General features: G+C 40.9%; 1 protein-coding gene across 1 annotated transcript; it reads left to right on the top strand.

The window, feature by feature from the left end:
• Positions 1 to 1,718: 1,718 nt before the first annotated feature.
• Positions 1,719 to 21,650, top strand: SMC3 (structural maintenance of chromosomes 3). Its single transcript, XM_052677231.1, has 29 exons — positions 1,719 to 1,914; positions 4,018 to 4,093; positions 4,733 to 4,771; positions 5,495 to 5,562; positions 5,924 to 5,995; positions 6,172 to 6,251; positions 6,752 to 6,830; positions 7,370 to 7,487; positions 7,632 to 7,807; positions 8,001 to 8,081; positions 8,412 to 8,576; positions 9,140 to 9,261; positions 9,670 to 9,883; positions 11,484 to 11,587; positions 11,798 to 11,897; positions 12,347 to 12,507; positions 13,120 to 13,261; positions 14,445 to 14,595; positions 15,429 to 15,581; positions 16,580 to 16,731; positions 16,942 to 17,100; positions 17,797 to 17,904; positions 18,246 to 18,354; positions 18,826 to 19,073; positions 19,157 to 19,369; positions 20,038 to 20,229; positions 20,397 to 20,574; positions 20,969 to 21,075; positions 21,172 to 21,650. The coding sequence occupies exons 1-29, from the start codon at positions 1,900 to 1,902 to the stop codon at positions 21,241 to 21,243; spliced, it is 3,654 nt and encodes a 1,217-aa protein (XP_052533191.1). The 5' UTR covers positions 1,719 to 1,899; the 3' UTR covers positions 21,244 to 21,650.
• The last annotated feature ends 4,423 nt before the right edge of the window (positions 21,651 to 26,073 follow it).

The following is a 26,073-nucleotide window of genomic DNA, read 5'->3' as shown; positions in this document are numbered from 1 at the left end:
AGAAAGCTTCTGTGCAAGTGGCACTGTCCTGCTTGGAGCTTATGTTCATGGCACCTTGGGGAAGTTGGTACATCTGTTCCCATGATTGGTTGAGTTGCAAAGATGCCTCTGCTGATTGCAGCACTATTCTCTCTGTATAGGAGAGTAGAAGTGGGAGGAGCAGAGAAGCAAACCTGTCTTTTTTAATTGTTCAGTGGAGGAAGGGGCAGGAAGGAGAAAAACGAAAACACCACCAAATAATTTAAAAATATATATATCACTTGGGTTTTAACCAATTTAAAAGATTTTAACCCACCAGCAATGTGAAACAGTGCCAGAACTGGCACAGCTTGATCAGCCTATTGTATCTCGTGTAAAAATATTAGAGTTGATTTCATATTTTGAATCGCTGATGAGAAACCATCACGGAATCACAGAATGGCCAGGGTTGGAAGGGACCTCAAGGCTCATGAATCTCCAAGGGATGTCACTGTTACAGCCAGCGTGCTGGGGGCAGCTGCTGATCAATAACCTGCTGCCGTCTGTCCCAGTACGGCTGTCCATCTGTCTGAGCACCAAGCCAGCAAACTGCCAGGAGGCGGCGCTCAGCGCTGCGCTGTGATGGTGGCTGAGCTGCGAGGCTGGCGAAACTCGGCGACAGCGAACAGCTTCCTTGTGACGGCAGGGCAGGAGAGAATGGTGGAGGGAGCTCAGCAGGTATCCATCCCTGCTGTACCTGTTGTAAATAACAGAATAAATAAAAGAAAATTGGTTTTCTTCAGTGGCAGTTTCTGCAATTCGAGCCATTTGAAGTTTCTTGGCCTCAGTATTCATTCTGGTAAAGCATAAAGAGAAACTGGGTTAAAAGGCAGGGTCTCCCAAACCACTTCCTATGCTACAGCCTTACCGCAGCCTTCTAATTCCTCTCCTTGTTTTGCCCACAGCATGGTGCTCCTGTGAACCGTATCGCCTTGATGTCACTGCCCTTCCCCAGGGGCTGATGCCTCCTGAATTGGAGATAGCAAAGTGCTACGTTCTGCTACTTAGGTACGTTAACAGTGCCTTCTGTAATGGGGTTATTTCATTGCTAGCACCCAAACGGGCACACTACTTGGAGACTGTAGGCTCTGGGCAGTCAGTGCTTCTCAGCCTTCGCTTTATTTCAGCAGCTTCTCGAGGAGTACGGCCGGGCTGTCGCTCACGTTCCGTGCCGCTCACGCCGCCTGAGGGCGCGCCGGGCAAAACGGGGCAGAAAAGAAGCAGAAAGCGGGCAAAGGGCCCCGAGTCTCCACTGAGGCGGCTCCGGCCGTCGCAGCGCCCCCTGCAGGCGGGCGGCCGCACCACACCAGCTCTGCGGCGCGGCCCTGGCCTTCGCAGCGCCCCCTTCAGGCGGGCGGCCGCATCCTTCCCGCCCGGCGGCGCGGCCCCGCTCGCCTCGCACTTGCCTTTGGCGCCCAACCCGCCTCCCAGCGGGAGAAACCACGTTTCCGAGCTCGGTGGGGGGATTCGTGAGGTGAGAAGGGCAGTTTCGAACAGCTGCTCCGCCTCAGAACCCGTTGAAAGGCTAAAGAGATATTAAAATCGGTTAAAAAAGGGGCAATATTTTAGCATCCGTTGCCCGGCGCCTTCTCCGGCCGGAGAGGGGTGCGAGTTCTTCTCCACTCTCCCCCTCCGCCCCGCGCCGAATGGTTCGCGCCGGGACGGGCTAGGGGTGGCTCCGCCGCCATTTTGTTTCGTGAGGGGTGAGCGGGGCTCCGCGCCGAGCTCTGTGTGGCGGCCGGAGGTCGGGAGGAGGAGGCGGCGGAGGCCCGGGGTAGCGCCGAGCCGTCGTGCCGGGAGGAGGCGGTGCGGGCGGCTGCGCGGCGGAGGCAGCAGCAGCAGGAGGCAGCGGGGCGGCCGCCTCCCCCATCCTCGGCAGCCATGTACATCAAGCAGGTACGGCGGAGGAACTCCGGCCGCCGGCATCGCGCGGCCTGCTGCGGCCTGCCCCGCGCAGAGGGTAGGCGGGGGCAGGAACGGGCCACCCTACGTTCGGACTGTGTTTGGAAGCACGTGTTGTGCTTGGGGATCAGGTTTTCATCAATTGTTGTCAACATGGGAGTGTTTGCAGGTGCCTTCTGGTAACGTTTTAGTACATCTGGTTCAGATGCGCATTTAATATATGATGCATGTTGCTTTAAAAACTTCAAATAAGAAAAAAATATATTCTACAGACTTGTACTGCACAAAAGTAAACGGCAGTAAAAATGCTCGTAGTCTTAGTAAGCCCAAATGAAGTCAGAGTTAGGTGCACCATAAGCACTGGTGTTCTAGGAGCTATAGAAGAGCACTGCAGTCCAGCCGGCTGTTGGGCAGGATGGTCCTTTGTGGGTTCCTTCCAGCTCGGGATATTTGATTTGAAGTCGGACGCTCTCTAGAAAAACCTGCATGAAGTGGGGGAAAATGCTTTTGGGAGTCTGCCAGTATTATTCTTCAGAAGCATTGCCCTGGGTATGTGGGTGGAAAAAAGTAGCTCTATAGCAAATAATGATTGGTTTTTCTTCTTTTTTTTTTTTTTGGTAGAGCTACTCAGGTGTTCTTGAGAATAAAAGACACAAATTATTCCAACCAGAACACTTTTATACTAAGCTAGCCTCCCAGATTTTTTTCCCATTCTTTTAATTTTTATTCTTGAAATCTGCTGAACTGGGAAACAGGATCGTTCACAAGCTTCTTACAGTTTTCCTTTTATAAACTGGGATGAATGAATGTGGCTGCTGTTTTTCTTTTTGAAAGCCATTGGTAACGAGGCAGAGCTTACTGTTACTGTGAAGATCTCCCACGTGAGAGATGAGGCTGACCAGTACTTATACGGTTGGGGGTCAGATCCTCTGTGAACAGCCACAGTGTTTGAGTAGTCATCAGCTCAGCCAGTTCACGATCCAAAACCTGCTTTCTATACTTTGATCCATTAAATACTGAAATCCTTGATTACTTTTAGTAACGTTACCTTAGGTTTAGACCTGAATACAGTGCAGGTACAGAATTTCATTCACTTTCTAAACTTAAGTGGTTATACTGTTGAGAAATCTCATAACGTGTTTTGCTCTCTTTCTAGCCAGTAATTCTTCCTTTATGTTAGTTTTGATGGTGAAACATCAATGATGTTTTAACGAGATCTGGTGGCAAAAAGCTAAGGAAGGGCAGAAAGACTGAATGTCAGTTCTGGTTCATTTGTAAGTGGTCTTTCTAAAAGGTTTGCAGCTTTTCAGGTGGTGCCTTTCTGATGTCAGACTGAGCAGAAGAAAGCTGATGGAGAGTCTTTCAGCACAGCTTTGATGATTGAAAAGGGTTGATTAATGCTGAGCTGTGCTGAAAGCTGGTTTTGCTGCTACGTGAAACTGAAGTATTTAGATGCAGGCATTGTAGATTAAAATTGGGTAGTTGTACTTCTAGACTATACTTGCTGCATAGCTCTCTAGCCAAATTGTGTAGGTTGTATATGTTTGTTTAGGAAGTGAATTCAACAGAACCAATGTTTCTGCCTTTCACTTTCTTTGTTTTACTGTGCAGCCTAAAAAATAAGTCTGTCTTGCTCCTAGAATAGGTAAAGTCTGGTATCGTGTCTTTGCAATTTGTAACTGCTCTACTTGAAGAATTGCAAGTAGAGTTGTTATGCTGAATGTGGATAATGTTATCCTAATGGACAGATTTATAATCATTTTATAAGTGCTTGTTAACGTGGGACAGTATCTTTCCCGTATGTAATATTTGATGCAAATGCTTCTCTTAGTGTAGATTGCTATGAAAAGGAGCTCTCTTGTTCACCGTGCTTTGACCTAGATATTACCAGCATCTTTTATGAGCAGGGAGAAAAATCTGTCCATAAAATGGTGGAAGGCCAAGTCTCAGAAAACAGGATGCTGGTCTTAAGCTCGAAAGTTGACAGGGTTAGGGAAAAGATATCAAGTGTATCATAAGTGATGTGAGCATTCTGTAACATCTTCAAGTTTAGGAGGTGGTTAAGAGCAGAGGTAATTCTGTTGCTTTACTCCATAGGTAATCATTCAGGGCTTTCGAAGCTACCGGGACCAAACCATTGTGGATCCATTCAGTTCAAAACACAATGTCATTGGTGAGTTCCAATATCTGGTTTTTAACACTAATTAAACTTGCATCAGATCGTGGTCAAATTACTCCTTAACAGTTTGTTTATGTTCTTTCTACATCTGATTACTTTTCTGCACTGGAAGCTGCTTTACAGTCTGTTAATTTCACAAGGTGTATTCCAACATATTTACAGCAAAGTATTCTAGCATTCATTTTTACTGTGACAGCAGAATGATTCTGTAGTAATTGAGTGAGAAGTGAACTGTGACACCTTTATGTGTGCCCAGTGTTTTTGAAAGGAGAGAAAGAAACCTGGTTTCACTGTTGTTTGCCTTTTTAAAATGGTAATCCCAAATGTGCCAGGGGGTGAGTGAAGCTGAGGGGCTTTGGAGGCAATATGGTAGCAATAATTAATGCAGAGAGCATGAAAAGCCTGGGATGTTCGTTTCTAGAAGGGAAGCTGTTTTGAAGTTATACAGCAAGTGTTGGTCTTAAAGATGAGGCACTGAGCCTCACTAAAACATCAGAATATTCTTAAACCTTAATTTTTTGAATAGAAATTGTATTTTTCTGGTCTTTTTGAAACATTTCTGAATTTGCATGCGGATTGTTGAAGTTCATTGATTTCAATTTGTAGCTATATACTTTGTGTTTTAATTTTCAGTGGGAAGAAATGGATCAGGAAAAAGCAACTTCTTTTATGGTAAGGATTGATTGATTTCTTTATATAATATTGAGATAACGGTAACAGTGGCGGCTTCTTTTGTTTGTTTTGTGTTGGAGTAGATTTACCAAATGTTCTTCCCTAACAAGGAGTGGTTGTGACTTGACAAAGATAAAAGATCCATCTTAATGCACATATTACTTCAGGTTTTTCCTCACTACTCGGTTTCTCTTAAGAGTCTTCTAATATTTGTAGTTCCAAAAAGGGATCTACAAGAGGAAACTGATTTCCAAATATTACCCACACTGGAAACTGTTAGTAGTATTTACAGTTACTTTAGACGTTCTTAGTGGCTAAATTTATGGTATAGCTTTTAACACATGATTACGATGGGGATTTTGTGGAAGTGTCAGTGGTGGAGAACCAGAGAGGCACGGTGGAGATACTAGACAGTAGCTGTATGAATTGCTGAGTGCCAAGGATTTTACTGTTGTTTTTAACCTGGCTTGTGACTCCTTGCTTGTTGAGTCCTGTTAATGCTTATGCAAAGAACAAATGGGATATTGACAGTGAGAGACTGGAATTCTAGCATACAGCTGGCTGAGTGATAAAGATCCAACAAATTAAGTTTTTTGGGGGGTGAGGAAGAGAGCACTGAGATACGTGATTGTACTATGTAACAATGTGTTTAAGTTAGAAACTGCTGCATGTCTGCTAAAGGAAAGAATAAATCTTCTGTTTTATTTTTTAATTTTATTACAGCAATTCAGTTTGTCCTCAGTGATGAGTTTAGTCATCTTCGCCCTGAACAGAGATTGGCTTTGTTGCATGTAAGTGAAGGTGTATGACAAGAAGGCAAAAGAACGAGCTCGTGCATTTCAGTCTTAGTACAAAGACAGTGAAATGCTGGCCTGAAGTTGCTTTGGAAGCATTTGTAAACATTTCTGTTACGTTTGTTGCTTCCCTTCAGTAAAAGAGAAGCCATTACAAAGTAATACATTATTATATAGGCGGTTGATGCGTGTGTGTGAATGTCTGTCCAGGATTTTCAGAAACAAACACGTGTGTAGTGGGTCTTCTGTAGATACTCCCGACTCTGAAATGTATGGAAGGAAATGGGAAAAGGGGAGGTGGATGGACTGGATTCCCTCATCAGAAGGTTCTTCTGACCAAAGTCATCTTGTTTCTTAGGAAGGTACTGGGCCTCGTGTTATTTCAGCTTTTGTGGAAATTATCTTTGACAATTCGGACAACAGGTTACCGGTAAGTGAACTGCTTCCCTTACGGATCCTCGCTTCAGACTCACGTATCTCAGTAGTATAAAAACAGTTGGGGTGGGAACTGCTTTTGAGTTAGCTCTGGTGAAAAGCACTGTAAACATTCTGGATTAGTTACACCTACTGCAAGCACTGAAATTTACTGGACTTTCTTTTCTTGAGATTGATAAAGAGGAAGTCTCACTTCGCAGAGTCATTGGAGCCAAGAAGGACCAATATTTCTTAGACAAGAAAATGGTGACGTAGGTACTTCTTTCCTTGAGCTGAATAAGCTGGGTAGTATTTCTCCAAAATTCTGTAGTCGTATCAAACCCTTGCATCTCTAGCCTGAAAGAAGTGATACTAACTTAGTTGTATAATACAAGTAATGATAATTTGACAGCGTTTGCATCAGTCCTTGTGAAATAGACAGCAGGGTTCTTTGGATTTACAGTTTAATCCATTAAAGTATGTTTAATTCCTTGTTTAGTATTTTTGGACTTGTTTTAAAATATAAGAGATGCCAAACTTTAGATGTCCCAAGGAGGGGTAGGAAACAACCTGCCTTATTTGCCTCCTCTTTGCAGTGAGGTGCTTCTTTCTTCATCCTTTTCTTTCCCCAAGACTATATTATTTTATTATTTTTGGGTGCTGCCTTCCCTCTTCCAGACCCCCACTTCCACCTTCCCCCCCCCCCTTTCATTTGATGGTGAATGTCACTTTTGCTTTAAGTGTTTTTAATGGATTCACAATAATATTTCAGGAAAAACGATGTAATGAATCTTCTTGAAAGTGCCGGATTTTCTCGCAGTAATCCGTATTATATTGTCAAGCAAGGGAAGGTAAGAGTCTTCTTCACATAATGGAAGAAACAACTGTCAAAAATTATTTGTATTCTTAATGACAGAGTTGAGTTACTGCAGTAGAATGCCAAAACTTAAATCTTTTCTTAGTTTGTGGGGGGGAAAAAAAAAAGAGTCTAATGAGTATTCTAATGTCTAATGAGAGTCTAATGTCTAATGAGTATTCTATGGTGTGACCTGTTTTAATATTTTCTTTTTTAGTATATTGGTGTGATTTTCATGGAGGCATTTAAACTGACTCAGATAGCATCAGGATTTAAAAGGCACACTTAAGCTTTTCTAAGCGTATTTTTGATGTGGTAGAAGTCTCTGAAGTTTGTATAAAACTGGAACTTGGAGTTTCAGCAAAAACTGGTAGCATTTGAGAATCAACAAAATTAATTACAAACAGAATCCTAGCTATCCTAAAGTAATGGTCTGAAATGGAAAGCAGCCTGGTAGATTCCTACACATCTTTCCTTGTTTGTACTAAGCCTTATCAGAGAAGGATATTAAAATCATAGATCTTGAATTGTTAGATCAACCAGATGGCCACAGCTCCTGACTCCCAAAGGCTGAAGTTACTAAGAGAAGTGGCTGGTACCAGAGTGTACGATGAACGTAAAGAAGAGAGTATTTCACTGATGAAAGAAACAGGTGAGAATACCTGCTGAGCAGTGCTTCACCTTTTCTTATCTGTAACTTGACAAATAATGGCTGTAGGAGACAGAGTAGCTTTAAAAGTGTGGGAATGTGTTACAATGTTTAACTGAACTTCTTGGCTTGTCTTGTTTTTTAAAGAGGGTAAGAGAGAGAAGATCAATGAGTTGTTGAAATACATTGAAGAGCGGCTTCACACGCTTGAAGAGGAGAAAGAAGAGCTGGCTCAATACCAGAAATGGGATAAAATGAGGAGAGCATTAGAATACACAATTTATAATCAGGAGCTTAATGAAACGCGAGCTAAGCTTGATGAGGTAAAATGCTTTGTCTACTACTAAATATAACACAAGACATTCTTTTGCTTTTTACTGATGTTTGCTTGCATTCAGTGTTAAAATCCTGCAGTTGTCTTTCATCAGTTTAACGTGCTATTCTTGCATTTCTGAAACTAGAATTTTACTAAAGCAGAATCTTGCTTGTTAAGCTACTTGCTGTATGATCCTGCAGCTTTCTGCCAAGCGGGAGACAAGTGGAGAGAAGTCCAGGCAGCTGAGAGATGCACAGCAGGATGCTAGAGATAAAATGGAGGTAAAAATACTTAATAGATGGGCTTTTTAAAGTTTTTCCTTTACTTTATATTGCTTTATTTTTTTCATAGCATAAATGTTTGATGTAAATCTAAATTTTGACACAGAATCCAAAGTTCATTGACTTGAAATGAGAAGAGCTCTTGCATTTGGAGCTTTCACCAATAACTGTAAAAACATGTTACATTTAACCTATGCCTTCATCTTGTTTGAAAATGGGAGAAATTGATTATACTTAGCATACTGCATTGATCTAGATAATGCTTGCTGAGAGTAGGATAGTGTCACGTGCACACGGTGTTTAAAATGCTGTATGCTTAAATTTGCATAGGAAATAGAACGGCAAGTTCGAGAACTGAAGACAAAGATTTCTGCAATGAAGGAAGAGAAAGAACAACTTAGTGCTGAAAGACAGGAGCAGATTAAGCAGAGGACTAAGCTGGAACTTAAGGCTAAAGATCTGCAGGATGAATTAGCTGGCAACAGTGAGCAAAGGGTACGTAACAGTGGCATAATCTAAAATGTAATGGATTCGTGGAAGTCTGCTTGTACACCGAAGGCTTTTTTTGCCTACATTCTAGATGGGTTTTTGTTTGTCTTTAATCTATAGCCTTTCATTGTTTAGTAAGCAATGCAGGACAGATATCTTGGGGTTTTTGGCTTCTAGGGGATGTAAGCCAAGTTCTAAGTTCAGATCCTTTATTTATCATCCTGAGTGTTACAGAACCAGGCACCTTCAATTGTCTCAAACTCAATTGCTACAAGTGTTGAGGAGGTTGATTTTTCTTTATAGTGTTAACTTGGACTTTGTTGTTCAGCCTTTGAGGACCTTCCATACTTGCATAGTTTAGCTTCCTAAGAATGCTTAATTTATCTTTACTGTTCTGATTGGAAACGAATTTACTTCTGTTGAGTGCTGAAAGAATGTAGTATCACATTAGCAAGTCTATCTTGCATTTTTGCAATTAGATTATTCTTTAATGTTGTGTATTTATCTAAAGATATTAGTAGAGTTTCTTTTACTATCTCATTTTAATTATTGCTTTTTTTCACTTTCAGAAAAGGCTGTTAAAGGAGAGGCAAAAGCTTCTTGAGAAAATTGAGGAGAAACAGAAAGAATTAGCAGAAACGGAGCCGAAGTTCAACAGTGTAAAAGAGAAAGAAGAGAGAGGAATTGCTAGGTCTGTAGTTCTGCAGTGAGGGGAGTTGAGCATTATAGAAAGAGCCATGATACTAGCAGAACAGATGTGCAGTATATTTAGGGTTTTATTAAATATTTGAGGATGGAGTGGTTATAGATGCTCTCTATTTAAATATAAGCCTCATTTCGTGTTGGGTATTGAACTGGTGGGGAAATCAGTATTCAGTGAAGTTAATTAACCACTTTATGGAGTTCTATGAACTTGCTGTTTTATGAAGTCTTCTGCATGATTGTCTTGTTCATACTATGATGCTTTTCTTTTTATGACTGCTTTAACTAGAGCCTGATTTCACTGTTTTGGAAAATACTTATGGTAATTAACAGCACTTTTTCTTCATAGATTCAAGAGTTCTTTGTAATGCAACACTTCTTCCCCTTCTCAAAATAGACTTGCACAGGCTACGCAGGAAAGAACAGATCTTTATGCAAAGCAAGGTCGAGGAAGCCAGTTCACATCCAAAGAAGAAAGAGATAAGTGGATAAAGAAAGAACTGAAGTCTCTAGATCAAGCAATCAATGACAAGAAGCGGCAGATTGCAGCTATACACAAGGATTTAGAGGATACAGAGGCAAATAAGGAGAAAAATTTGGAACAGTACAGTGTGAGTTCTCATCTTCATTCTTCTCTCAAAATACTGAGAAGTAATAAACACTCAATCTAATTTTGGACAAACTAATAAAACTTAGTGCCCCAAAGGAAGGTGCTACTCTCTTTCTGGGTGGGATCTTTAGGGGGGGAAAAAAATGTAGATACAGTTTTGCTTTTTTTTTTTTTTTTTCTTAAATACCCACAGATGACTCTGAACCTCCCTTTGGCACTACTTCAAACTTTGCTATGTACATTTACCTTCTGATTTTTTACCCAAAATGTTTGGCCTGAGTTCTCAGAAAGAGACACAGCTGCCTTGCTTTTGTCTGTTTTGGACGTGGCTGTTCCATAGAGATGAATGTTAGGTGTTTTAACACTTTAGGGGAAAAGGAGAGAACAAGATCTTCTAAGCTCTGCTGCCAGCACTTTGCCTTTGCACCACAATTGCAGTTGTGTAGTTAGGAGTTGAGACCCTTTTCCCTGAAAGAAGGTTGTCTCAGTATTATCTGCATAATTTTTAGATTCTGATATCTGTGTGTTCAGAAGCAGCTCTCACTTCAAATAAAGCAGAGAGATCCAGAAATATCACTTCAGCTGGAGCTGCATGAGTGAAAACCCCTTTGCTTAGAGTAGAAGAGCATCCAGTGCCAGTGCTGCTGCACTGCATGTGCTGATTGATGGGCATGTGCAGTGTTTGTCTGATGAACTGAAATTCAGGTCAGCCTGGGAGAAATACAGGAATGTAGCTGTACAGAGAAAACAGTGTTCTGGTGAAATAAGCTGTATGAATGATGTATGCATTAGCTAAATGATGACTCCATCAGTTCATGTATGAAAAAACTGATGCTTACCATAGGCTGTCTATAATGATATTACATGGCTCAGTAAGAAGCATTATGTAGAACTGATGTTAATTTTTGTTCTTTTCTACTGAAAGAAGGCTGCTTTATGCACAGGCTAAGAATTGCATAGCATTTTGTTGTTCAGAAGGAGGTTGTCTCAAGTGAAACTTCATGTTGCGTTGGAAAAACTTCTGGTTTTGAGCACCTTACTAGTCCTGTAGATAGATAACAGTGCAAACATGAACTGGGTGCTAGCTCCAGCCTGCTTTGAGAATGGCAGGTGTGGAGTGCGTGAGGGGAGGAGATCTGTGCAATAGCTTAACAGTGTGCTTTTGGCAGTAGCTGTGATAAAACACAAAGCTGTGGTAAAGCAGGAGAGCAGGCTAGAATTTTCACTACTAGCAGCCTGGGATGAAAGACTAGTATGTATGTTCTGATCAGAAGTGTTACTTCAGGGCATTGTTACACGTGGCTGTTGATGGTAGTAACTGTTTTGATGCAGTTTCTTACCATGAGCTGGTGAGCTGTTTCACTGAAAAATGCCCAGGTGCACAGCTTGTCTGTGCCTGCTTTGTGCCTGTTTTGATCCCTGTGCCTGCACTACTTACTTGCTGACACAGTGCTTTTGTAATTTGTAAATTGGTGGGAAAACTTTGTAGGAACTGTTTCTGAATGAGTAGTAATTAAGCATTGAATTGGGAGGGGGGAGGGAGCATAAAAATTGTAACTAAAGAACGCTGCAGTTTCATAGTCATCTTTTCTTTATGTTAGAAACTGGACCAAGATCTTAATGAAGTGAAGGCTCGTGTTGAAGAACTGGACAGAAAGTACTATGAAGTGAAAAATAAAAAGGATGAACTACAGAGCGAAAGAAAGTTAGTAATTAATTGAAATATGTCTGAACCTCACTTAATGTGAAGGACCCCAACTGTCTAGTTGTTAACATGGCATGTAGGTATGTTTTTAAATATAGCCATGTATGAACTTCTGTACTTAGCCCTTCTGTTCGATTAGCAGCTGTTAGATTAAAAAAAACTTCAGACTTCATTCACCCTTAAAATACTTGAACTGTGGTTGTTGTGCAGTTATCTGTGGAGAGAGGAGAACGCAGAGCAACAGGCTCTTGCTGCTAAGCGGGAGGACCTGGAAAAGAAACAGCAGCTTCTCAGAGCAGCAACAGGAAAGGTAGGAGGCCTTGTATTTTTTGTTGTAACTTCTTTTGTAAGCTTTTTTTTTTCCCCATTCCTAAAGGAAAAGCCGTAGTACTCTTTTGAAGTTATTTCCTTTGCTTGCAGTCTTACTATCTTAAAACAAGGCAATCTTCTATGTAAGCTGTTCTACAAATATTTTTAGCTCTAGAAGTATTTTGAAATTCATTTTGTAAGCTTAAGGTATTAGAGGAGAGGTGAGAAGATGAGGTAGAAACGGAAAGCTTACCAAATTCCTTTTGATACTTGTTCTAAAAAAGCAGTCTACCCTGAATGTGGTACACTCAGCTTTTTATTAGATATGTTCATTAGTCAGCAGCAGTTTGTCAAGAAAGATGGTTACTGCTCTTTAGAAGTTGGGGATAAAGCTGATACTTTTTTCTAGACCTTGTAATTGTGGTGCAGTAATCATCTGTGCTTTAACAGGCCATTTTGAACGGTATCGACAGCATAAACAAGGTTTTGGAGCACTTCCGTCGAAAAGGAATAAACCAGCACGTTCTGAATGGCTATCATGGCATTGTGATGAACAACTTTGAATGTGAACCAGCTTTCTACACGTGTGTTGAAGTTACTGCAGGGAACAGGTAACTGCATACTCTTCAGTGTTACCTTGGTGCAGTGTTACAAATGGACCTGTGCTCATTCTATCTGAAATATTAGTTACTTTGCCTCTCAGTCTTGAGCTCTGGTCCTTATTCATCAAGCACTGTTGTGTGGCCTCGTCACACTTTCCCTTCAAGAAGGGACTAAGAATTCTGCAGATTTTAGAAGTGTATTCTAACTCCTCTTAATCTTGTTTCAAGGAGGGAGGGTACTGGGGGAGGGAGTGGGAAGGCAGATAGGCCCAAGAGAGATGCTCCTGATGCTTGCAAGGAATCTCCTGGTGTGGTGCATTCTGTGGTAAGTAATGCTGATGTTTCAATAACAGTAGGAGTTTTTTTTTCGCTTACACTAGAAAATCTTATATGTGAGGGTTATCTCTAAATAGCCAACTGCTCTTTAAAAGCTATGTAGTTCTAATAAGAGTACCATCTGCTTGCTTTGACAGCAGTGCTTAAAAGCTGTAGAGCAAATGCAGCTTGGCTTTATAGTGACAGGTAATGCTACCTGAATGCTAAATGTTCTCATTCAAATATTTGTTCTTTTGACACATTGAAGATTTTTTTTTTTCTTGTTTTTTGGGGCTTGTTAATTAGGTTATTTTATCACATTGTGGATTCTGATGAAGTCAGTACAAAAATTTTAATGGAATTTAACAAAATGAACCTTCCTGGAGAAGTTACATTCCTCCCTCTGAACAAGCTAGATGTTCGAGATACTGCTTATCCTGAGACTAATGTGAGTGTTCATTTTGAACCTGTTTTCTCCATAAATATAAGCCTTTGTTATTTCAACTGTATTGCCTGCCACTTTCTTTTGTCGGATGTCTGCAGTTAAATACTGCCATTAATTTGTTGCTTCTCAAGGTTGGAAACCCTTCTGTTGGAAAATGCTTTGCTACATGCTGTATCTTCTTCAAAGTTAAACTCCACCTGCAGAGTACATGGGTGATAATATAGCAATAGGAAGTTCTACAATCTGATAATAATTGCATGAATTACTAAACTTGAATTCTTTAGCTGAAAGACTGCCATGGACAAAAGCTGAAGGGAAGGATGGTGTTGTGTTGCAGCTGTGGAGACTTTCTCAGAGCTGTTTGGACTGACTTGTGTTTGATATTTTAAAAAAATCTTTAGTGACAGCTGTTTTAAAAGTATCTTTAAAATGTATTTCAAGAAAGAATCTGCTCTCACTGGACACTTAGTGAACTGTTCAAATATAATGACTTCCTATGACCTTGTGGTAGAATAAGTTCTTTAAAATTTCCTTTCTTCTCCCTTTGCCCCTCAGGTATACGTAGGAAAAAAAGATAAATAGAAAAGAATCAGTCAATTGTGTGCCTATTTGGGAGGGCTTTACCAGCAAAACTGTATGAACATTTGTATTCTGTTTGCCATGGAAGACTCTTCCTTGGTGGATTTCTTTTTTTTTTTTTTTTTTGCAGCCAATTAATGGTAATTGTTGAAATAGTTTCTGTAATGTAATACTCAGATACCCAGCAGACTCCTAGCTGCCCTATTAATGCTCAAGCCTAGCTGCTAAAAACTAAGATAGCAAAATCTTGCTCTTGATTTCCATGCAACGTCTGTATTGCCTGTTTAATCAGAGTATCAGCCTTGTGTGTTTCCAAAGTCATCATTTGCAGTGTTGTGCTTTGAGTTTGGAGTTTGACATTGTCTAAATAGTGATATATGGAGCTCCAGAAGTCTTCATTCCAGAAGTCTGATTGTGAATGCATGCATTCATCTTCAGTGAATCTGAGATATGCTTAACTTTCAAGAATGTAGTGCTATAAGGCAGTGTATGATGTTTTTACTTTTGACGTGGTTTCTTTATTTTCTAGGGCTTGCTTGAATTAGTTGCAATATGCTTGATCTGTTTGTGTCACTGCACTGTTTCATTATAACCACTGTCCCTTCAGGATGCTATTCCTATGATCAGTAAACTGAGATACAATCCCAGATTTGACAAAGCTTTCAAACACGTGTTTGGAAAGACTCTGATTTGTCGTAGCATGGAAGTATCTACCCAGCTGGCCAGAGCTTTCACTATGGATTGTATTACCCTGGAAGGTAAATGTTGCAATTAGATGAATTATTTACTGGAAAAGTGGGATCCTTTGAAGAGTGAGACTCATTATGCATAGTCTGTCAGTGTTATCAAAATAAGACTATGTCTCAGCTACATTATTTTGAATACACAGCTACTCTTGGTTAGGTGCAGTACTAAAAATGCAGGATTTCCTCACAATTATTTAATCATATTACAATGTAAAAGTTAGTAGCTGTATCTCCATCCTGACAACTGCAAGGTAGGTAGTTTGTGTTCACCTTCTTTCAAATTCAGAAGGCCTTTGTTCTCCTGAAGTATTCATGATTTATTCCACCAACTTAAAGCAGCACTGAGGGTTCAGATGTGTGGCTTTAATTACTGGTAAGTGCAAGGTGGGTTTTCTGCATACCAGGTGCATTTACACAGTATTCCCTAAAGCATCTTTTGACAGTGGCCTGTTCCTGCAGTGCAGATTCTGTGCAGGTTTACTATTTATCTCTTTCTCTGGAAGGCAATCTGAAAACTCTCCTAAGGGACGAGGGAGAAATAAAGCAGAATCTGTGCCTTGTAGAGCAGGGCTTCTTGTTTTTTTTTCTTAAAGGAGATAGTAGTAGCAATCTATTGGTGTTGAAGAATGAAATATACTTTAAATGGAACACCAAAACAGCTACGTCACCAATTACAGAACTTTACGTAAAGTCTTCATTGTAAATAGCAACTTATACTGATGCAGCACTTGGTTAGCTTAGCTGCAATGTTCTAGTCATACTACCAAACTGTACTACAGAAACTGCTCCAGATACCACAGAGAATAAATGATACTACTTATAGTCTTGTTGTGCTGTGCTCTTAGGTGATCAAGTCAGCCATCGTGGTGCTTTGACTGGTGGTTATTACGACACAAGAAAGTCTCGTCTTGAATTGCAAAAAGATGTTAGAAAGGCAGAAGAAGAACTTGGTGAACTTGAAGCAAAACTCAATGAAAACTTGCGCAGAAACATTGAAAATATCCTTTTGTTTCTTTTGGGAAAGGTTGTGTGATGATAAAGATTTCATTTTGCAGTTACAGTACTGGGTGAAAAATAGGATTCTTAATGCTTGTAGATGTTACAAGTTAGCTGTGGCATTTGTTTCGACTGTTCTTTGTGCTGCCTGGTTCTGTTAGTTACTGTAAGGACAAAATATGTTAAATCATAACCTTCAGGCCTGGTTTTGCTTTTGAGGAGGGAACTGTAGAGTATGTCTGTAGGGAGCTCCTTCAACTGATGGCTGAGGGCAATGCCACGCGAGGGTTTCTGTGGTAGATCAGCAATTGTAACAAGCGTTGTTACCCTATGTGACAGTGAGTTTTGGAACGTAACGCAAGCAATCCCAAGACACTTAGCAAAATCTCTTTGTCTGTTACTGCTAACTTTCTGTTCTGTATCTGATTCAGTTTTCCAGAAGTGTTTTCACGATGGGGTGCCATGTTCTGCTGTGGCCTCTGCTTTTGGGAATTGTTTGGCTTTTAGTGCTTTTATGTTGATGTCTTGTTAAACTGTGCATTTGCAGTAGGAGAAACATCATGTTAGCAGTTCAACAGAAATTAAAATTCTGTATGAGATCTGCACTGTGACTCAATGTGTTGTATCACAGTTGTTCTGGAAGATTATGCCTTTTGTCTCAGACTTGACTGAGAGTTGATTTGTATTGGTCTAATGTTTCTTTTTAAATTAGGGCATCTGTTCTTCTGTATTTTGTAAGGCAGAGTTCTCCATACAAGTTCAAATGAATCTATTCGGAGTCCCACGTTGTGAAAGTAACAGCAAATGAATCTCTTCTGGTTTGCTCTTGGCACTGCTAAGGGTCAGGAAGTCACTCTTGCTGATGATTCTTGATTTCTCCTGTACAAATGATTGTTTTTATTCAACTTATCAGGGCAACAGAATATGGCAAAAACTAAAAGCTAAATATACTATTAGGTATAAAATGTCTTTTTAAAGAATTTTCCTTAGCCCACAGAATGGATTAATAATGAGATTGACCAGCTGATGAACCAAATGCAGCAAATTGAGACACAGCAGAGAAAGTTCAAAGCCTCTCGGGACAGTATTCTGTCAGAAATGAAAATGCTGAAGGAGAAAAGGCAGCAATCTGAAAAGACATTTATGCCTAAGGTACTGTGAAGTGATATTGAAATCAATTACTGGTTTTATATTACTGTTTTATTGGCATTATTGACGAATTTGCTTTCCTTTCTGGTTGACTGAAATATGAAAAGATGATTAGAGATCTGACACAGCCCATATTTGCATAAATATAGAAGTAATGTTCATAAATCTGCAATCTGCTCCAAGGAATGACTCTGTCTAATCTTTATTTCACAGCAACGCAGCTTACAGAGCTTGGAGGCAAGTTTACATGCTATGGAATCGACTAGAGAGTCACTGAAAGCAGAGCTGGGGACAGATCTGTTGTCTCAACTCAGTCTTGAAGATCAGAAACGCGTGGATGCTCTTAATGATGAAATTAGGCAACTGCAACAAGTAAGATAAAAAGAAAAGTGTCCTGCAACTGAATGTGGTACCTTTTCTTCCCAGTAAACTTACTTTGGTCCTGTATGTGAAGAGTCAGCAGTGATGAATGTGTTGTAACTGAGCAGTGTTTTACCAGTAGTGGCCTGGGATGTTTGGAGTTTTTGCATTTGCAAAACTTATCTGCATGTTTTTCTTAAATGCTGGGTGAATTTTGCTAGCTGTTTTGCTGGGATTACACTCCTGTAGTGCTGGAATTGTCACCATTTGCTTGCTTCTACTTTTGAGCTTTGCAGTAATTAACTTCAAAATAGGCACTGTCTGAAGGGTACGATGCATGACGTGGGAAACTGAAACGATACCTTTAGGCTTATGGTAAATAAGGCAGTTCTAAGTTTCTTGCTATGTTTGCCACATGTTGTTGGAAAAACACTGTCACTGTACTCTTTTAAGCTCTTAAGAAGTGTGGATCCATGTGCTAGTACAGTTCAGGAAAGTTACAGATCTCTATGATTGTCTTGACACTAGATAGCCTGCTAGCAGTGAATATCTCTGCAGCTATTTCTACCTGCTATAAAAACAGTGACACTCCAAAAATGCCTAATATTTTTGTGCAGAGTTCTGTCAAGAATGGGCTTTATTGTGAGTGTGTAGTTGTATTTTAGTTAATGCAATAAATATCCTGTCTTAATTATTATTATTTTTCAGGAAAATAGACAGCTTTTGAATGAGAGGATTAAACTGGAAGGCATCATAACAAGAGTTGAAACATATCTGAATGAGAATCTGAGAAAACGCTTAGACCAAGTGGAACAAGTAAGGATTTTCTCTAAAATGAGTTTATGCATTTTATTTCCAAAGCTGTGACATGTTGTTGATGGGATAAATATGTATTCATCATTTTCTGTAATCTGTGGTGTTTCTTGCTTCCCTGTGTCCCAACTGAATTATATGTTATGCTTGAACTTCAACAACAAAACTCTTGCTCTGTATGCACTGTTTTTGTGTAAGAAAGGCTCCATAATGATGATCTGGTAAAAGATGAAAATACCTTTATGATTTTGAAAATAACTGTATGTAGAACAGTGGAAGCTGTCTGGCTTACGCTTTCGTTCCCTTCCTTGCTGAAGCTTGGTGGCATTTGCTTTGTCCTATAGGAACTGAATGAGCTCCGAGAAACAGAAGGTGGCACAGTTCTCACTGCCACGACGTCAGAACTTGAGGCTATCAACAAACGAGTGAAGGATACGCTGGCACGCTCAGATGGTTGGTAACAGTTTTTTGCAAAGAAAAATCTTCAGTGTTTTGAATGTTCACACACAGCACGAAGTGAGAAGTAGCAGCAAGTTTTGAACATGCTGTAGTAGTTACATAGTGCATAACAGGTGTTTTGGAAAATCCAAAAGACAGAAGCAAGATTTTGTGCAAATTGAAGTGAAAGTGTCTGCAAATATACATTGAAACATCCAACAGAGTTTTGGCATCAGGCATAATATCTGAAGCAGCGTTCATACACAGCATGATTTTGTATAGCTGTTCTTGAATTTCTCCTGAACTGTTTGAAACTTCAGTTATGTCAAATAGGAAATAGCATCTGTGTGGATCACCACAACTTTGGCTTCTCTTTCTAGACTTCAACCATGTGACTTCTCTGAAGGAAGAGAGGAAATTTCAGCTTTTTGTCTTAGTGCAGGCATGTGGGTGTAACCATTTTGTGCTTTTTCCCCAATACTTCAGATCTGGATAACTCTATTGACAAAACAGAAGCGGGAATTAAGGAGCTACAGAAGAGCATGGAACGCTGGAAGAACATGGAAAAGGAGCATATGGATGCCATTAACCATGACACAAAAGAACTTGAGAAAATGACTAATAGGCAAGGCATGCTCCTCAAGAAGAAGGAGGAATGCATGAAGAAAATCCGAGAATTGGGTTCTCTTCCACAGGAGGCTTTTGAAAAATATCAGACTTTAAGTTTAAAGCAGGTAATAAATGTGCTTGTTTTCATGTTATTTATAAGCAAACAAATGTGAAATACTGGTTCCATGTACGTCTGTTTTCCCCACAGTTATTCCGCAAATTGGAGCAATGCAATACAGAGCTGAAGAAATACAGTCACGTTAATAAAAAAGCTCTGGATCAGTTTGTGAATTTCTCAGAGCAGAAGGAGAAACTAATAAAGAGACAAGAGGAGCTGGACAGGGGCTACAAATCAATCATGGAGCTGATGAACGTGCTAGAGCTTAGAAAATACGAGGCTATTCAGCTGACTTTCAAGCAGGTAACAAAATGGCGACAGTGGGAAGGACTGGAATGGAAATGAATAGCCTTACGTAGCTGCTGCTTGGGAAGAAACACAACTAAGTAGAGCTGTCATGTATTAATAGGCACAGCAGCATGGCACTTGAGTTTCATGTGATTAATACTATCAAAAGAACAAGTTGACATCTTGAATGGGTGCTGATCTCGACTGTGTTACCTTTCTAGCTGTTCTTTACACCATTTAAATGCTTCCTTTCTGATAACTCTTTGTACTGTGTAAAACCCCTTCTGGGGAAGGTCTGGTGATGATCTATTCTAAATCCATTTTCCAGATTTTAGCGAAGTCTTCTAATGTTAGCAAAGGGTCTGAACTGCAGTGTGTGTCAAGTCTTCTTCTGAAGCTCATCCTCTTAACTGACATCTCGTCCGAAGCTCACCGACATAAAAATCAAACTTGCTTTTGCTGTTTTCTATTTTAGTTCTGCCACTTTGAAGAAAAAAAGTGAAAACTACAAAAGCAGTTGGTTTAAGTCATGTTTTTAGACCAAGCTTTGTATTCACGTTTCTCTCTTACACTGGTGCTTATATTTAAATGTGGATATCCCCACTTAAAAACAAATACTTGAGGTGTGTAAAACTCTTGTTTGCACTTGATTTCATTATGTAATAATGATTGTTTTCTGTAAGGTGTCAAAAAATTTCAGTGAAGTATTCCAGAAGTTGGTCCCTGGTGGCAAGGCCACGTTAGTGATGAAGAAAGGAGATGTGGAAGGCAGTCAGTCCCAAGATGAGGGGGAGGGCAGCGCTGAGAGTGAAAGAGGATCTGGATCACAGAGCAGTGTGCCATCTGTAGACCAGTTCACTGGAGTTGGCATAAGGGTAAGGAGGAATAATGTGTTCTAGCACTCTCAGCAGTCTCTTAAATTAAGGTTAAACTATGTATTTTAATAAAGTCAATGTGAACCAAACTATTTATTTGCTGTAATAGCAAGTGATGTTGTGGAGTAGTATTTTGAAGTCATCTTCCTGTTGCCCTGTTTCCTTAGGTATCATTCACGGGGAAGCAGGGTGAAATGAGAGAAATGCAGCAACTTTCAGGTGGACAAAAATCCCTGGTAGCTCTTGCCCTGATATTTGCTATCCAGAAATGTGATCCAGCTCCATTTTACTTGTTTGATGAAATTGACCAAGCCTTGGATGCTCAGCACAGGAAAGCTGTTTCAGGTACCTTACTCATCTTCAGTGTGCTTGAAGTGACTGTCTGACTTACAGTACCTGACCTCTCAGGTGCGAGGCACTCCTTGATGTATCTCATCACATGTTGGAATTTACCTTTGTGCTTCCCTTTGCTCTTGAAGATGGGCTTTGGGTAGAAGCTCAGTACTGGCACATAGGGCAGCTGAGGAGTTACAAACTTTTTGTGGTATAAAAAGTTTAGGTGAAGCCTGGAATTTATTATAGTATATAAATGTGGTGTGGGTTCGTTCTTGATTTCTATTTTATTTTTAATTAACCAAACTCTCATTTTAAGTAAGGAATAGTAAACTGTCTTCTGTTCAGACATGTCTTGCTTAATTAGAAAGGTGACATCAGTGAAGATTTCTTATGTTCTTTTTAGATATGATTATGGAATTAGCTGAACATGCTCAGTTCATCACAACAACTTTTAGGCCTGAATTGCTGGAATCAGCTGACAAGTTCTACGGTGTAAAATTCAGAAATAAGGTAAACTTTTAGTTAGTCTTTGTTAAAAACTTTACCAAGCTCTATTTTATTCTGTAGAAAGGAACCTGTAATAACTGCTGTGTTTTGTTCCACCAGGTTAGTCATATTGATGTGATCACAGCAGAAATGGCCAAAGACTTCGTAGAAGATGACACCACGCATGGTTAAACAAAACTGTATTTACTGCTTGTTTGGAAGATGTGTATAGTGTGATGTTTATGCCAGGGAACTGTAAATTAAAAATATGAAGCTTTTAGTCCTTGTTTAAAATAGTTTTTGAACATACATTTTAACCAAGACCCCAGAAGACTTAGTTTCAAAGAAGCTTGGGTATCCGTATGGTCTCTGTTGCTGTATTTTATAAGATGATTGTTAATGTTACCTTTATACAATACCTGTAGTTTACAGAAGTTTATTCTCTTCCGTCAAATCTTTTGTAAAGCGTCTGTTGCTGTTTTAAAGCTTTTCAGAAAGTGCTAGCTCTCCCTTCCTTCCTAAGTATACTTTTACCATTTATATTGCCTCACAATTCTTTTTAATGGCTTCAATTAAAATGATTGGTTTTATCGCTGTAACTCGTGTACAGGTGTGTGTTGACTGTCTGAGGACTCCCCTGGAACAGTCCATGTCAGTCCTAGGGAGCTCTTGAGAAGTATGAGACAAAGCTGTTGTTTGAAGTAATTCATACTTTCCCTTTGGCACTCTGGCCAATACAGCAATTCCACATTCCATCATCCCGAATGACCAGAATTGCTTGTACCAGGCTGTCAGTCATGAATCAAACCATGAGTTTTTTCCCTCTGCCTAGAATTCTGACAAAGAACTGTCAGATGATCTGCTGTGCTATTCTGAACAAAAACTAAGACCAGATACTTCTGATTTAAAATAGCAAAGGTATTGGAAAAAAAAAAAAAGAAAAAAGTTGCAATTGTGTGTATATATTCACATAATATATAAGACACTTTCTTGTACTGTGTGAAGTTGTATGATATGCTTAAGGTTATTTTACAATGAGAAGCAGTGAACTTAACGTACTGCATTTGCTCTGTAGAGCACTTCAATGAAACAAGACTCAAGTGATCTGGTAGGTTTCCACCAGCTGCTTAGCACCCCTGCTGCCCACTGAGAACCAGTTGACACTGCTTTATGCGAAGTGCAGGAGAAGGAGGTGTGAATTGAATGCAATTTCCTGAGCCAGGGAATGCGTGCACTTAACAGTACAAAGCAAGGTCAGAGCAGAAAAGTGAAGTTGGTATGGAGTAACTTCCCTGGGGAGTGATAATCCAGAAGGAAATTACCACTGGCAGTAAATCTTAGAAGCCAGACGATTGAGGACATTGTACCTGACGTGGGAACTATGGGCAGCCTTGCTCTCTAGTCAGTAGCTGTACAGCACATACCTCTCCCTGAAAAAAGGATAGGGTGCAAAACGTGAAACAAATCCTTGCATCCCGAGTAACTTGTATCCGGTCTCCCTTAAAATCCTTAACCAGTAAATAGACTTGTATGTGGTAACCTCGAAGAATTTGAAGTCCTACTTTGCATTTAAATTGGTTATAGAGCAAAGCGTTCCTAAAATTACTCACAGATGAAATAAGTCTGCTCAAAATCCAGAAATACACTTCATGGCTGCAGTTAGTGGTTTCATGCAGCTTTATTCATTGCATTTATCTGCACCTTAAGTGCCTGTAGCCTGTGACCATCAGAGACAGAATGTGCCTGGGGTAGCAGGCTGCTCTCTGCCATTAGGCTTGGTGGTGCCAACACAGCAGCTTGGCAGTCGTTAGTTTGAATTTGGGGTGACAGGCAGTTGATAAGCACAGCAATTACATTCACTGCCTGTTTTAAAAGCGCCAGCCTAAATCAATCTGATCATCAGGTTTATCAAATTAAAATCTCATTAAATGGGAAGTGGATTAGTAGAGCAGGATCTCTGCACTGCTCAGTGTCAGACTAAATGCAACTGAATAACCTCAGTAGTTTCAGCTATGTTAGAAATGTTTATCTGTGTTGAGTCTAACAGCCAAGGTTGTTGCTGAGCAGTGGGAACGTGGCTAACTAGCAAGCTACAGGAAAGAAAGAAAAGGTACTGGGTTGATGCTTGCAGGGTAAGACTGGGTAAGAAATTGAGGCAATGGCTGAACGCTTACATGCCGGAGACCAAGGTTTGGAACTGCTGCCTGTGGGTTTATCAAGACTTCCAGAATCATTTCAGGATAAGTTTGAGAACGGTGGCTACTTTTTGTTTAAACCCAAGTGGCTGCTAAACTTTCAGAGAGCTGCATGAAAAACAGCATCACCTGGATGTTCTAAGGTAAGTCCTTGTGTAACGGAGGAAGGGCTTTCTGGTAAGTAGCCAGCACAATCCTAGAGGAGGATTTGGGATTTCCCAGCCTGGGCTTTGTCCGTTCACGTCAGGAGTGGTGAAAAGTGGTGAAAAGGTGCTGGTTCCCTCCATGATGCTTTTCTGCTTGCGGTGTGACTGAGGATGTGACACGGCCATAGCAAAAGGCAGGCGCTTAGGTGATTGGTTCAGGTGCAGTTTGTAGCTTTGGGCAGCAGGAGGAGTCAAACGGGACTAAATAACGCAGATGGTATTTGCGCTACTAATAAAATGGAGGGCAGAATCAAAGCTTTCGTTACGAGGTTCTCTGAATTCCAGAGATGATTCTGTTGGTCACGAGGACCCTGAGCAAGCAGAGAAATACAAAATACAGTTTTGTGGGGGAAAAAAACAGGGGATAGCTGGAATAAATGACCATTTCTGTTAAAAACATACAAAGCGGTTTGAGAGTTGCTACAATGTTCTTGATAGGTTGAATTGTGCCGTTCTAGAAAATGCATGAATGCATTTATATATTAAAAAAAAACACAACCTAAAGCCAAAGAAACTTTTTTCTTCCATGACTCTTAATCGTGACCTGATTTTATGAGCTCAGAGTCTTTGGATATTATTTCTTATTATTTTCCTAGGGGGACGTAATCTTAAGCTATGACGAGGATTTTATTTCCAGAGCCTGCATTCGTTCCTTGTCAGACACAAAGATGCTTCTGCTCTCTCCCTCAGAGGCACCAGCAGCATTCCTAGTAAGAACACCCAGATCTTTTTGCCTGTACACTAGAGTTAATTTCACTAGTGACGGATGATCCAGGCACACTGTGCGTCAAAGCACACTGTGTCATTGCTGCTGATACCACCAGAGGTTGGGTGCAAGTGCTGCTGGAGCTTGGGACACTGAAACTGCCTGTATCCAAAGCAGCACGGTGTTTCTTATTTAAAAAAAAAAACACCTAAAACTAAAAGGCTGATGAACACATGGACTGAGACAGATAGGAGAGCCAGTTTTGTTTTCCACTGTTACCTGCTTGCAACATTAATGCTGATTTGCCCCTGGTTAAGTTCTAGGATGGCTGAGGGTGCCTGATGGTTTTCAGTGTTGGTTATTTACCTTGAAAACAGACGCTGTTATGCCTGCGGCTGTTTTCATGCAGATGGTGTTTCTCCAAACCCTTTTGCTTTATGCATGATAACCTCTTGTCTACTCTTTTCATGTGCTCCAGTGCTGTTGGGCGCTGCGGTTCCGTGTGGGCCTTACTGTGGGTGGCAGAGCTGACCTTGCATCAACTCACACAGCTGTGTTCCTTTCTAGTACAGAGACTGGCTGTGAGTCACCCCCACCACTGGTAGCCCTCAGTAGTTCCCTTTGGGACAGGTCTCTATCTGCTGCCTAAGAAATGTAAGAGAATCACACCTAGATCAGGTGCTCAAAGCAGATCATGTAAATATATCCTCAGTGTCCCACGTGAATAAAAAGATGGGAAAACACAAACTGATGGAAGAGGGCTTTGTTTTCTTAAAGCAATGGCCAAGTGTGTAGCTGGAATATAAGCAAAGGAAATGGGAGACTGCTTACTTTCTGTTTTGTTACTCCTCCTCCTCCTTCTTCAGGACCTGGGATGCTCTCTGGATGCAGGGCTGTTCTTCAAGCAGTGAGAGAAACGTTCCTGTCAGAATGGGGGCTGGCTGGTGATACCCAGTGCACACAGTGCTTCTGCCTCCTTGTCAAATTCCTCCCGTTTCTGAGCTGCTGAGTGAGGCAGCTTGGATTCACTGCTGGAATGTGCAGTGAAACAAGGCAAAGCATGGATGGAAACAGCTGGTGTGACAGAGCTGGAGAGGAGGTTCCCAGGACTTCCAGGGTGTTCTTCTATCTCACACAGAGGAGTTCAAGAGAAGTGGCTGCGCTATGGGAGCCCATGGGGTCTGGGGCAGCAGCAGGGTGTGTTGTGCTCCTGATGTTCCACCAGCTGCTAGCAGGGCGACCCAGGATCCTTCTGAGAACTGACAGATAAGGAAACCTTGATTGTCAGCTGTGTTTGATAGTGCATCTTCTTACACAGAACACATTCCTTCTATCCGATCCTTTCAAGGTCACCCGACAATAAAAGCAGAGGGCTGCTCAGTGGATGGCAATTTCGGAACAGTGACACACGAATTTGCACATTTTCGGTACCATGTGCTCCTGAGGAATCCCTGAATGGAGCCCTGAGCTCCACATGTGGGCTGTTACACACTGGCTGATTGTGGAGGTTGTATTAATAAGTCTTTGTTGTGTTGTGCGTAGATGTTGGCCTGTGTGGAAAGAGAGCTGAAGGGCTGCACAAAGGCTGCAACCAAGATTTCCCAGCGCCTGCTTTGTGACATTCAGCAATTTGATGGCTGCCGTTGTCTCCATCCGTGGGGAAGTTGTGCTTGGAAAACCACCCGGAGCATTCAGTGGTGCTACCAACAGCACTGCCAATGCAGCTCACTCTTTGTGAATTTACAAAAACCCAAGGTAGATCCTTCTTTCTCAGTGAAACCAAGGAAGGTTATCTGGGGAAAGCCCCTATTGCTCTGCACACCCTTCCTTCCTTCCAGAGGCATCACAGAGCATTGCTGGCTCCTGAGGCAGCTCTGCCTTCTGACCAGAGTACTGTATTTAGCAGGACACACAG

This window comes from Tympanuchus pallidicinctus, unplaced genomic scaffold (genome assembly GCF_026119805.1).
Source record: "Tympanuchus pallidicinctus isolate F22 unplaced genomic scaffold, pur_lepc_1.0 scaffold16, whole genome shotgun sequence".
NCBI lineage: Eukaryota > Metazoa > Chordata > Aves > Galliformes > Phasianidae > Tympanuchus > Tympanuchus pallidicinctus.
Note: the sequence above shows the minus strand (reverse complement) of the source record. Positions and strands in the feature narration are given on the sequence as shown.

Coding starts and splice junctions, on each gene's coding strand:
- SMC3 (XM_052677231.1), top strand. Junction 11,588..11,797: donor GAACTACAGAGCGAAAGAAA/GTTAGTAATTAA, acceptor GTTGTTGTGCAG/TTATCTGTGGAGAGAGGAGA. Junction 12,508..13,119: donor GAAGTTACTGCAGGGAACAG/GTAACTGCATAC, acceptor CTTGTTAATTAG/GTTATTTTATCACATTGTGG.